This window comes from Labrus mixtus, chromosome 22, assembly GCF_963584025.1.
Source record: "Labrus mixtus chromosome 22, fLabMix1.1, whole genome shotgun sequence".
Taxonomy (NCBI): domain Eukaryota; kingdom Metazoa; phylum Chordata; class Actinopteri; order Labriformes; family Labridae; genus Labrus; species Labrus mixtus.
The window spans coordinates 15,548,845-15,561,558 of record NC_083633.1 but is presented as its reverse complement, the minus strand read 5'-3'; the positions used below and the strand labels follow the sequence as shown (position 1 = coordinate 15,561,558).

At 42.8% G+C, this 12,714-nt stretch overlaps 1 protein-coding gene across 2 annotated transcripts in view; it reads right to left on the bottom strand.

Moving 5' to 3' along the window:
- anks1b (ankyrin repeat and sterile alpha motif domain containing 1B) overlaps positions 1–12,714 on the bottom strand; it is a 195,320-nt gene that overhangs the window by 115,017 nt on the left and 67,589 nt on the right. For both annotated transcript variants that reach the window (XM_061029792.1, XM_061029793.1), the window contains exons 5-7: positions 10,011–10,154; positions 3,245–3,320; positions 1,508–1,609 (exon numbers count right to left, since the gene is read on the bottom strand). In XM_061029792.1, the coding sequence (XP_060885775.1) occupies positions 1,508–1,609; positions 3,245–3,320; positions 10,011–10,154 (322 nt within the window). The remainder of the gene's footprint in view (positions 1–1,507; positions 1,610–3,244; positions 3,321–10,010; positions 10,155–12,714) is intronic.

Here is a 12,714-nt window from a genome sequence, read left to right as displayed (position 1 = left end):
TATGGGTTATTATTGAACAGTAGAAACTACAGTAAGATGTGTTTTTTTTTTTTTTTTAGCTGCGTGGGAGCACAGAACAAACTGTAAACACATAAAACATTAAATATGATCAATGTTTTTCTGGAAGCAAACTTATGAGAAAAAGATCAGACTCTTGAGCTGCTGGTTGCTCCACTGTGGTGAAGAGATCGCTGGTAGCTTTTGGTGCAGCTAGTGAACAGTAGGATGATGACCGCTAAAAGACTGAACCGTAATAGTTCAGTTGTAGACTCTAAAACTGAAACAATTAGCTGAAGGGTGATTAAAAACACTCAGAAGTTCTGACAAAAACGTCAAGAGGTGTGCACCACAGACATCCACTCCCACATTAGACTTTGCCCCTCAGTTCATTCTTGATAAAATATTGAAAGGTGCAACTTTAAAGCGATTTGCCCCTTCTCTTTAACGGATTCTTTGAGCCATAAAAGAAAATCTGGAATCACCACTTACTACATCCCTCTGCTTGTTGCATCGCTGTGTTCAGCTACATGTCTGTTATTTTCTAGCTGTGTAACATTCCTGCGATCCAGCGTGTGTTCCCCTTTCTATCTTTGCCTGCTAGTTAAGACCGACTCTCTGTTAATTTAAGCTCTGACATATTCTCCTCGTCCCTCCAGCCCTCCAGTCCTGTCTCTCTCTCTCTCTTTAAATCATCGGTTAACTCCCACGGATCACACGGGGACCGATAGTGAAAGCCTCCAAACCTCAGATTACAGCGTTCAGACTGAGCCTCGTAATCACCTCAGGACAACGCCGTCTTTACACGGTACAATCTGGAGAATCTCTGCGTCCCTGGAGACCGTGAATAAACTTCAACTTACAATCATCGGTCACAGGCAAAGCACGCTGCAGTAAACATGAGGGGGAGAAAAACAGCCTTTAATAACAGGTGGTGAACGAAGACGAGGAAGTGCGGAGAAAGAAAGCGACAGAGCTGAAATGATGGTATTTATTCTCTATCTGAAATAGACTGACACGACGTTAATGTGACTGAACAGAGATCAAGTTTGTGACTTCACTCATATCATCCCGATTCTTTTAGAGTCAGACATTAAAGAAGTGCTGTCAAACTTTATGAACAGACAGAAAACGAACCAGCAACCACTTTGATTGTTCATCAATCACTGCAGTTATTTCTCAACGAGGAGAAACGTCTCCAGTTAGCTTCTGAAGAGCAAAGATTTGTTTTCGAGATAACTTTTTTTATTCAATATCTTTAAGATGTTGAAATAAATGAATACATGTTCTACACAGTTATCTTATTCCTTTTAGTTGTTAGATCTTGGACTTGAAAAGACGAGCGCTAAGAAGACTCCACATTTGACTCTGAACACTCTTAGAAGGAACTTTTGGTTTATGTTGATTTTGGCGCCCCCTGTGGACAAAGCAGCACCTCTTGTGTCTTTGCTGTGAGATTTCTCAAGTGGAATTTTGTCTTTTTTTGGTGTTTGAAAAGGGTGTGTCTTACCTTGGATAACGGCAGTGATCTGCTGGGATTTCTGTGCAGGATGTTCTCTCAGGATGTCCAGAGCTGTTCTCCCCTGGCAGTCCCTCAGATTGGTGTCGATCTCTGACACACACACACACACACACACACACACACACACACACACACACACACACACACACACACACACACACACACACACACACACACACACACACACACACACACACACACACACACACACAGATACAATAAAGGCATTGATATACATGCACAGGAGGTCAAATGTCAAACCACAACACCCATGACTTTGTAAAAAAAAAACTCCTCAAAATGCACTTTACTACAGATACAAAGTGGATGCTCCCACATGTACATCCACTCACTCACTAAACTGCAGTCAGCAAAAGATGAATGAGTTGCAGTCACTGGAGGAAGATGGTGGGACTTGTATTAATTCATGAAGACTCTTTTTAGTCACAGAAAACAAGCCTTTAGTCGAGTTTTTCTCTCGGACAAAGGAGCGCATTCTCATTCTTGCTTTTACAGTAAAACACAGAAAATGACACGCACATTAACATGTTTTTAAAAAAAAAAGTAGAGTAGAGTAGAGCAGGAAGACACCGCTGACAGACGCAAGATTCTCCCACAAGGTTTTTCTTCAACTGTAATTCCTTGTTTACCTGTAAGCCTGTATAATCCCTGCCTGTGCTCGCAAATTCAATTCAGCATGACAAATAATGTAATTCCTGTCACTCTGCGTGGTATGAAATACAAATGAAAGAAAAATGAATTCAAACACTGAGAAAGCATTTAAAGACGAGCAGCATACTCTAGGTCTTCGCTCACTTACCACTCTAACGTCTGAACCGTAAAAACGAAGCCTGAAAAAGAGGAACACAGCTAGCCAGGCTATGTCTGAAGGTCGAGCAACACTCAAAGCTAACTAATTCAGTTTGTGTGAAATGGCGTCCATTCATAAGAAGATACAGATTTTAATGTCCTTTCCAGAGCTGTATGTAAACATCCTCATCTGTGTGACAATGAAAGGCTGACAGCTCATCCTGCTTACCCCTACATCCCACCCTACATCACACACATACATACATAGTGTTTTAAAGGTTGTGCAGAGTTTAAGTTCAGTGGATCAGGTCAGTGCAGCGCTGTTTAGATTCAGGATGTTAATGAAGCTGAAGCCAAAAGAACATGGCCACCCACAGGAAGTCCTGCAGGAAACAGGAAGGAGCTGAAGGAAAGGGGGTGAGGGGCGGTAGCGGTATCAAAGGAGAAAAGTGTCCGGGCTGAGTCTGCTCTGTATATGAATACGTATCATAACGTATTGTATCATATCAAATACACTTTTTATGAGGAAACAACTTCAAATGGAGTAAAAAAAAAAATGTCCCTGTTGGCAACTGATTGAAACATTTTCACCACTACTCGTTTTTATTATCTTTGACCCAGTTACAAAGTAAGTGACATCATCAAACTGAGACAACATCATCATGTCCTGTTCAACTTTCAGCACCTTGTTCTGATACAAAGGGCCAAAATAAAGCCGAACGTCCAGGATTGTAAAACAGCAGACGGACGCCTGGAGTTCACCTGAGGGCAAATTCAGCCCACAGAATGATGTGAAGCATCTAGCTGCAGGTTTACAAAAAAAAAAAAAAAAAAAAGACTTGAAAACAAAGGAGACACACGAGCAAACAGATCCACTTTGTTCTGGTTTTTTCCAGGATGCATTTATGGGCTCACCTGAGTCGAGAAGAAGGCGAACTACGTCCATCTTCCCAAAGAGAGCTGCCTCATGGAGGGCGCTGCCGTTCTCCGTCTAAAAGAGAGAGAGAGACAGAGAGTGTGTGTGTGTGTGTGTGTGTTAATATTCCATCACTTTAACAATTGAAAACTGAGACAAAAATAGACTTCACAAAATCACAAGGGGATTGGGAGCACGGAAGGCATTACCCCTAAAAAAGCACAAGGATAAAAAAGGGAGCAAGACGGCCATATTTTCGATCTGATATCATTTCTCAGAGTGAGAGCGAGATTTAAAAAGAGCCACACTCCCTCGCCTGCAAACAGCGTGAGGCCGCACTGATTTCAAACCATTACGCAGGCAGGGGGAGCCTTCATGGAAACGTCCCAATTTCCCCCTCTCCACATACCCCCGGCCCCCGTATCAGCCCCCAGTGCTTCTAATGGGGATATTACAGACACACATATGATGCAACACATGGAAACCAGCGAGGGGAGGGCGCTGGTAAGTGCTTCATCTTGGATCAGCAGATGATGAGAGGGATGATTATTCTGACAAGTCCACATTAAACAGAGCAACACTCAGGAGCCACCGTAAGAGAAAGAGCTGCTAGGAGTGCGTGGGAGGAGTTTCTTCTTTTTGAAACCACTTGATTTAACGCCACCAGGTGTGGACTTTTTATGTGACTATGACATACTTGACATTTTTCTTAAGGGGAATGCACAGACAGGCTCTTCTTCCTGCAGTTTTATACGACACAAAGGTTTGCAAAGTCCTGACTTTAAGATACATTTTTGTTTAAATTGAAACTAAACCATTTAACCTTTGCCTAAAAATCTAAGCTAACAAAGAACACAATGTCTGTTAAGGTGACATATTCAGTTTTGTGTACACGATGTCACTTTGAGCTTCCAAATATGTTCAGAAAAACTCGTCCTGTGCACCGTCCTATATCCCCGTTTGAAGGGAAACGGAGCTTAAACAAATGTAGTCTAATAATACAGACCTGCAATATATTCTTCCATCATAAATCATCTTAGTGTTTCCTCATTTATATACACACTTCTGGTGGAAAAAGTAGAAACTCTTGTTGATATAATGTAATAAAGAGCAACAGAGCCACACTCAGTCTGGAGAACGTTTGTTCAGCATCCCTCTTAAAGAGTTTAGCCAAAAAATGCCAAATAAAGGTTGAATTAATGCAAAGCTGATGTATTAAACTGCATTTAGGTAAATGTTAAATGGACACGAGCTTGTATAGTGCTTTTCTAATCTTCTGAATGCTCATAAATCATGGGGATTATCATCTTTTCCCCTTGACTGAAAAACACAATTTCACTGCTTTTTAGATAACTGTGATACAAAGCACAAGACCTCCTGTGCTCTCAAAGTTGAGGACATGCACGTACTATTTTAAAAGAACAAATATTAAACCAAATTCACATTAAATGCATGAATAACTTGGACGTTTGTGTTGCAAATTCTGCACATAATGTCTCCATCACATGCCGCCCTGTGCACCCTGCTTGAAGGTAAAATAACCAGCAGAGGATAATAAATAATCTAAAGTGAAACACACACTCTTGCATACACACAGTCATGATTAAAAAGCACACATTCTACCAAATCACACACGCAGCAAGACACACATGCTTAATCCGTCGCATCCTTCACGGTTGGCAACCCTGACAACTTAAATGAAAACCTGGGCCGAACAGAACTCCCGGCTTTAATGAAGACAAATTTTTCTGGATGTCAGCCAGGTCTTCTGCAAATACGTCCGGGAAATTTAACTCAACCCCACGCTGCACCAGATCAACGCACTTGTCCTCTGCAGGGAAACTTACCGTGAAGCGTCTGTTTCCTCTACAGCGGAAAATGTCATCAAAAAATACCCCGCATAGCAACTTCTGCGTCCTTACGTGATTCAAGGCCAACTGTCAGGTTCTCTGCAAATCCCCCCCAAGAAAAGCAGAAATAGTGAAGAATTTTAAAAGTTCAGCCTAAGGAGCTTCTCTTTAACTCAAGTACAAGTGAGTGGAAGTGGGACCGCAGGAAAACCCTCCCACCCCTCTTTTCCCCCACACACATTCACCACTTGCCCTCTTAACCTCCCCTCCTCTGCGGTCATCGCTACACCACTTCCCGTCCCGTTTCCCATGGCGATTATGGGATGATGTCACAGGGAAATAAGGAAGGCCGTTCTCGCTCTCGAAGAGCTTCCGGGAGTTGAAAGAAAAATTACTTTCTGTTTCCGGGGCGGGCTGGCACAAATGGGGCTGTTGAGGTGAATATAGAGTCCACTAAGAAAGAGCAGTGTGTGTGTGTGTGTGTGTGTGTGTGTGTGTGTGTGTGTGTGTGTTTATTAAACTGTTGCCTTGCTTTGGCTACCTGCCCCCCACCCCCCCGTCAGAAGGAGTCTTCATGGGCTTTCCCCTCATTATTATAGAAACAGAGAGAGAGAGAGTGAGAGAGACAGAGAGAGAGAGAGAGACAGAGAGAGAGAGTGAGAGAGAGAGGGAGAGAAAAGAGAGCGAGTGACTATGCTTCTTTTATAAATTATTCATTCACTCTCAGACAGACCTATATGGCTCGACTCCAATTACTGACCTGTATGAACACTTGCTTGTACACTCTCTCTCTCTCTCTCTCTCTCTCTCACACACACACACACACACACACACACACACACACACACACACACACACACACACACACACACACACACACACACACACACACACACACACACACACACACACACACACACACACACACACACACACACACACACACACACACACACACACACACACACACACACACACACACACACACACACACACACACACACACACACACACACACACACACACACACACGTGTCACAAAGTGCATTTCACTTGTGACAATTTGCATGATGGCCATCTGTGAGGCGTCCACAGCATCCACTCGTTACCATCAACACTATGGATCAAACAGTTCAGACTGGAAGAAAAGGCCACAGAGAGGACGAGACGTAGAGAGAGAGAGAGAGAGAGAGAGAGAGAGAAGCAGGAAGAAAAGGAGAACAAATTGAAGACAGACCAGAACAAGAAAATTGAAGCTAATACTGGAGCCAAGAAATCCAAATTAGGTCTCATTTTAAAATGCTAATTTTTACAGGATAAACGAATCAACTTGCTTTCAATTTTTCTATAACTCATCCGTTCTGATTGTATAAAGCCTTAGAGATATTCAACATTTTTCATAATTAGGAGCGTGGTAGAGTTGACTGACAGATGGGTTAGAGCATTGTAGCTGTTTGCCAAGAGGCTTAAAAACCCCCCAGAGCGTTCACCTCTATGGCTGATTCTAGATTGATCGCAAGTTAGTTAGCATTTCAAACATGGCGACCAACGGCTTCATAATCCATTTTCAGGTTAAATGCACTCAATTAGACTTTTTAAAAGCATTTTATCAGACCAAGTCAGGATATGATGTGCACGCGTGCAACACATAACTGGAATACTAAAAAAACATATCATAACATACCAATGAAATATAAAATGTCAGTGACAGTAAATGACCTGTCCCTTTCTGACAGAAATACCCGTTTAACACATTTTAACGAGTCAGGACACCAAGTTTAACTAACCCTGAGGACTTTCTTTTTCTTGTCTGGTGTGCAAAAGATTAACGTTATATACATTTAGCTAAACTGTGCCTGTAATTAATATATGCCTGAAATATAAATGCAAATATAGTGATGTTTCTACAGAGTATTTTAGCCAAAAAGACATGAAGCCGAGCAACTATGAAGGTTAAATGTTTAGTATTTGAGTTCAGTGCTCATCATGGCAGCCGTGAGAGAGAGAGAGCCAGAGAGCGAGAGAGAGCGAGAGAGAGAGCCAGAGCAGCAGGGTTTATAGTGGTGGGGACGAGTCATATCAAGGGCTTGTAATGTTCATTTTCACGAGACACATGGAGCCTGAGGCCAAATCCCTGCAGAGAAACACAGCCGTCCGCCTCAGATCAGAGCGTGCACGCACAAAACGTGCACAAGCACACACACACACACACACACACACACACACGCTACAAAAGGGACAGAAGGCGAGGAGATGGGTGCAAAGCGGCTGAGTCACGCATCTCTTCACAGCGAGAGCACCAAAACAACTTCCATATCAAACAGGTCAGGTTGTATCTGTCTATCCAAACACGGCGCGCGCACACACACACGCACACGCACACACACACACACACACACACACACACACACACAGTAACCAACCATTGTAGGTCGATTATTTGTGTGCCAGATTTCAACACACTCTGGGGGAGAGGGCCCTAACATGACAAAGTATTCTCTAAAAGAGGTTTGTTTTCTGGCCCTCCTCAGCCTTTAACTATGGAGCAGAAAGCCTTTTACATGCTCCATCTACTGTTTATAATGCGTGCTGCTTACACCGCCCGCAAGAGGAGGACCGCAGCATCTGCTGTGCCGTATGTCTCTGAAGTAAATGAGCATCAAGTCAGATCCCATTTTATGTGAACTTAATGTCTCCGATTCATCCACAGTCTGCACACTTACAAAGGTCATTCAAACTGTTTTAGTCACGTGTTTGTTGACAAACTCCTCAGCTTTCGACACTGACTGACTTGTTTCTGGATTCAGACTCAGCAACTTCCTGTGACTGAGCCCTGAAGCCCTTAGAGGAGGATTTATTTCTATTCCTGCAATCCTTCATGATCACTTAACAGCACTGACTGGATTTTGTTTTATATCAAAAACACTGCCAAACTGCACTGCTCCTGTGAGAAACAATCGGTGCAATCTGTGCTTGTTTACATCCGGGCAGTAGAGCAAGAAGAGAAGGCCTATTAGCCAGAGATACAGCTGTATTACGTCTACAGCGCCGGTTAGTGGCAGATTTCTGTTTTGCAGTTTGAGCGCAACATTTACCCGTCATCGAGGGTCAACATATAAAAATATGAATCATCTATTTAACCAAACAGCGAGGGTGATGATGTTTGACCGAAGAGTCGGATAGTCTTGCACATCCCTACTTGTCAAGAGCAAAGTATGTGTGAGAGTTCGTTTAGCACCAAAGCAAGTCACAGGACTCCCACACAGTGAGTACATATATGAGACCACAGTATTCCAGACAGTACACGCTCAACAGATTTTCTTTTTTAAACATCTCTGGTTCTATTGAAACCTAACACAAAATTCTCTGTTAGTTTGGCCTCATCAAGGACTGGAGTGGGGTTTTCTCTGAATGTAACCATCATTCGTACCAGTTGCACGTCCGACCGAAGCCTGTCTGACATTAGAGTGATCAAAAAAAAAAAAAAAAAAAGGCATAGCAGTTTTTCTATTCGATCTCATCAGCAAGGACAGAATGCAGAAAGTCGAAAGACACGGATAAGGACACTCAAACACCGTTTCTGCACTGCACATTTAAGAGCACACATTTAAGGTCAAATAGTTCCGTTTGTCAGAGAAATCTGTCTCAGGAGAAAGAAAACAGAGTTGAAGAGAGCGGCAAAGCGTGGCCGTATTTTGACAAGGCCTCTCAAAGACAAATGGCCCAGAAAGAGTCTGAGTCTCAAAGCTGAGTTGTATCGTCTGTCCGACTCCGAAATACGCAATAAGACGAAATGTAAATGAAAAGGAGACGAGCGCCTGTCCAAACAGCGTGACAGAAAGTGAGCGGTAATGAAGCACCATGGTGTGTCAGTGTGCAGACAGGAAGCAGTGAACTCCCAGGACCTCTCAAGAACACCCTGTCCTCCTCCTCCACCTCCTCCTCCTCCTCCTCCTCTTCCTCTTTTTGCTCTCTCAATCTCTCCCCCCCCAATCAATTATTCATCCCTCTCCACCACCAAGCACACCACGGGAGGCTTCCACTGCACACACAGGCTCTCTGATACACACTCGCACAAGAACAGAGACAACACACACTCTCAAAAGGAGAATCTGCCAAACATTTATGCCTGTGGTGTATTATATTCACCAAAAAACAAAAAAACAAAGCCGAACCCCCCCCTTTCATTAAAAACACAAGACAGCAGCTTCTAAAATATTCACGTAGAGCAGAGACACATGGAAGAGGAAGGAGACTTTGAAAGATTTACTCGGAGAAAAGGACAAAGAGATATCTTCCCATTCACCTTCTCCTCCCGCAGCGGAGTCGGATAAAACAGGAAGAGAATGTCAAAGTCGAGTCCCCACTTTATAACGCCACTCTGTCTAAGAACTTCTCCCTGCCGAGCTCAAATGTTTCATGGTTTCTGTGTTCTGAAATGAGTATCTGAACCCCCAGAAATGCAGTATTAGAAAGGACTCCACTGACCTTGTGCGGTTAATGTCCTAAGATATAATCACTTTTGTAATGGCGCTCTAAAAATCGTACTTTTTTAACTCACAAGTGTTTTTCAGAGAGTGAGGAAAAGATTGCTCATGATAATCCACAAGTCTTGACGTGACCCATTTACCTGACATCTTATATCCGCTTAAGTACACCTTCCAGCTAACTTTAGATAAGCTTAAGTAACCATGTCATTCCTGTTGTAAACAGACAAGAGCGTTTTTTAAAATCCAATTTTCTGAAGAGAAAAAGTGTTTGCCCAAAGCCTGAAAAACACAAAATAAAAACAGCAATATTTCACTTCTTTTTTTTTTGTTTTCCTGCGAGGCTACAATTATCCGTGTCCGAATCCGTTAAACCCACAGATGCCGATAGAGGACGCCGGTCGCTGAGGGCTGTTCATTTGTCTTACCACACAGTTGACGTCCATGCCGGCCTCGAGCAGCGTCTGGACCGTGCTGTGGTGTCCGTTGCGTGCGGCCAGGTGAAGCGGAGTGTGTCGGCGGGTGTGGCTGGTCATGAGGTTGGGATGAGCGCTCACCAACATGCACACCACCTGCGCAGAGAAGCACACACACACACACACACACACACACACACACACACACACACACACACACACACACACACACACACACACACACACACACACACACACACACACACACACACACACACACACACACACACACACACACACACACACACACACACACACACACACACACACACACACACACACACACACACACACACACACACACACACACACACACACGTCAGGGACTAAACGGCTCATTAGGAGAAAGTAGGCCATTAGATACACTTTGTTATGACTAAATACAAAGTTTTTAGAGCAGCTGTATTTGTTTGTTCACACTCTGATCCCAGTGATATTTCATTTCTTGAGTGCAGAGTTTCTTTGGTTGACTACATTATCTATTGAACATCTTCAAAACTTCAAAATGTTTCCTTATAAGAGCTCAAAAGGTCTACCATGTAAGGATATGCTGTTATCTCAGAGTTCAGCCTGACAGTCATTCTTTCATTCTTCTCAGCTGAAATCCTTTTTTTTTTTGTTTCGTAAAAGTAAAACATTTGGTTTTGTTGCAGGTTACCGTGTAATACTAGAGCTTACTAGCCTGCCATAAAAAGGCTAATGCTGCTCCTTTGTGTTTTCTGTGTGGATCATCTGCTGTTGAACATACTGAATTTGTTTACACTGTATTTGTACAAAGTGATTTAAACTTTTAACAAAAACTTTTGAAGCATTTTACTCCAAGCACTTTTGGGGGTCAAATGTTCAATGTTTGTTTTTCTGGATTCAGGATTCATGTGTCATATTTATGAACTATGTCCATGTATTAAAAGGCAGGACAGTTCTCTTGACTTAAGACAATTACATCCCTACAGTGGCTGCACTGATTTTAAACATTGAAACTTATTGCCACGTTTTATATTCAATTTGGACAAACAAAGCTTTCATAAATCTCCTTCACAAAGTTTGTGATCATACCCATTAAATTGTTAGCTAGCTACAGCTATTTCAGTCACTTAACTACAGTTGTTGTTTTAGTTTGAGCAATCACACTTAACCCCCCCTTCTTTTAGTTCTGTATGAATATGCCACTATTATTCTTTGTAAACTTTCATGTCAACTTTTTTGACAGTGAGAGAAAGAGAAAGTAAAGGGCTCAAGAAGTCTGTGTTTAGTACAACACATGACAGGGAGAGATACTGTAGGGTCTGCTTCACTATTTGTTTTGCAGTGCAGACCCCTGCATTAAAAGATGTGTCAAAAAAAACCCAGTAGGAGGCTGGAGCCGTAGTAGTGTACTCTTCTGTTTGATCATGAGTTTTAATAACACAGCTCAACAACGCACAGAGCTCTTGGAAGCTTCCTTCTTTAATGTGTATCCGTGTGCGTACTGCATGTGTGTGTGTGTAAAGTCAACTTTTGCCCTGTGTTAGTTCCATCTCTATGCAGCAGAAGACTCCACCACAGGGATTTCCCTCCTTCATCATTATTATGCAGAGGGAGAGAGAGAGAGAGAGAGAGAAACGCTGCTGCCTTTATAAATTATTCATTCACACTCAGACAAACCTGTATGGCTTGACGGCAATTACTCACTACCTGCACAGAGAGAATGTGTGATTGTATTTGAACATCAGCAGGCATTTGCTGCGTACGCCTCTCAGTGTGACTGTGTGTGTGTGTGTGTATCTTTTTTTGACTAAAGAGTAAACTCGCATTTGTAAACCCGCTACCTGCCCGCCTGTCAGGCACAGCAGGTATTTGAGGAAGTTCTCCTTTCATCAAACATCCGCCATATTTAAAATAATCAACAGTGTATTGCTGTCTCTGAACAGATGACGCCCCTCGTCACTGCCAATGCCCGCTGTTGTCCCGGGGAGGGTGCAGATTGAGTCACCACCTGCTGCTTCTTTGTCACCTGCCACGGGGCGCGTCATCAGGACACAGAAGGCGTGCAGAGGTTCACATATGCCTCGCAGCAAGTGGATTAACAAAATGATCCCTGGACGGCTTCCCCCGCCCTGTCACTGCTGCCTGTTTTGGTTTTGATTGAGCAACGGTAACGTCTTATTAGGAGATACAAATCTATTTTGATTGAAAACAGAATGTTATAAGGGGTAAAAAAAAAAAGGCATCTCTAGATTTGAGCTTCTCCCCTCTGGAATTACCAAAAGGTCAGGGTGAGATATTTCTTCATCTCTCTCCTCATCAAACTGTCCACATGTAGGGCTCAGAAGTGTCTTACAGATAGGGACTTCAGGATTTATGGTCACTGAATGGGAAGGTAGATTTGTTGCTAATAGCTTGGAAGAAGTCCAGGTTTAATATTATGTTAGAACTTTTTGGCTTCTTTTATTTTTTTAAAAAGGTCACATATTATGCAAATTACACTTCACCATGTTTTTACACCACTAATAATTTGCCCCTCGTCTCTCTACAAACCATGAATTACGAGAAAAGTCCATCCTCTGCGTAATTTGGCCTGCTCAAACTTTTCAGAGAATGTGTCCTCAAACAGGTCGCGTGGAGATTTTCCCTTAATGACATCACAAAGGGCAGTAACCCCTCCCCCAGGTGGGTG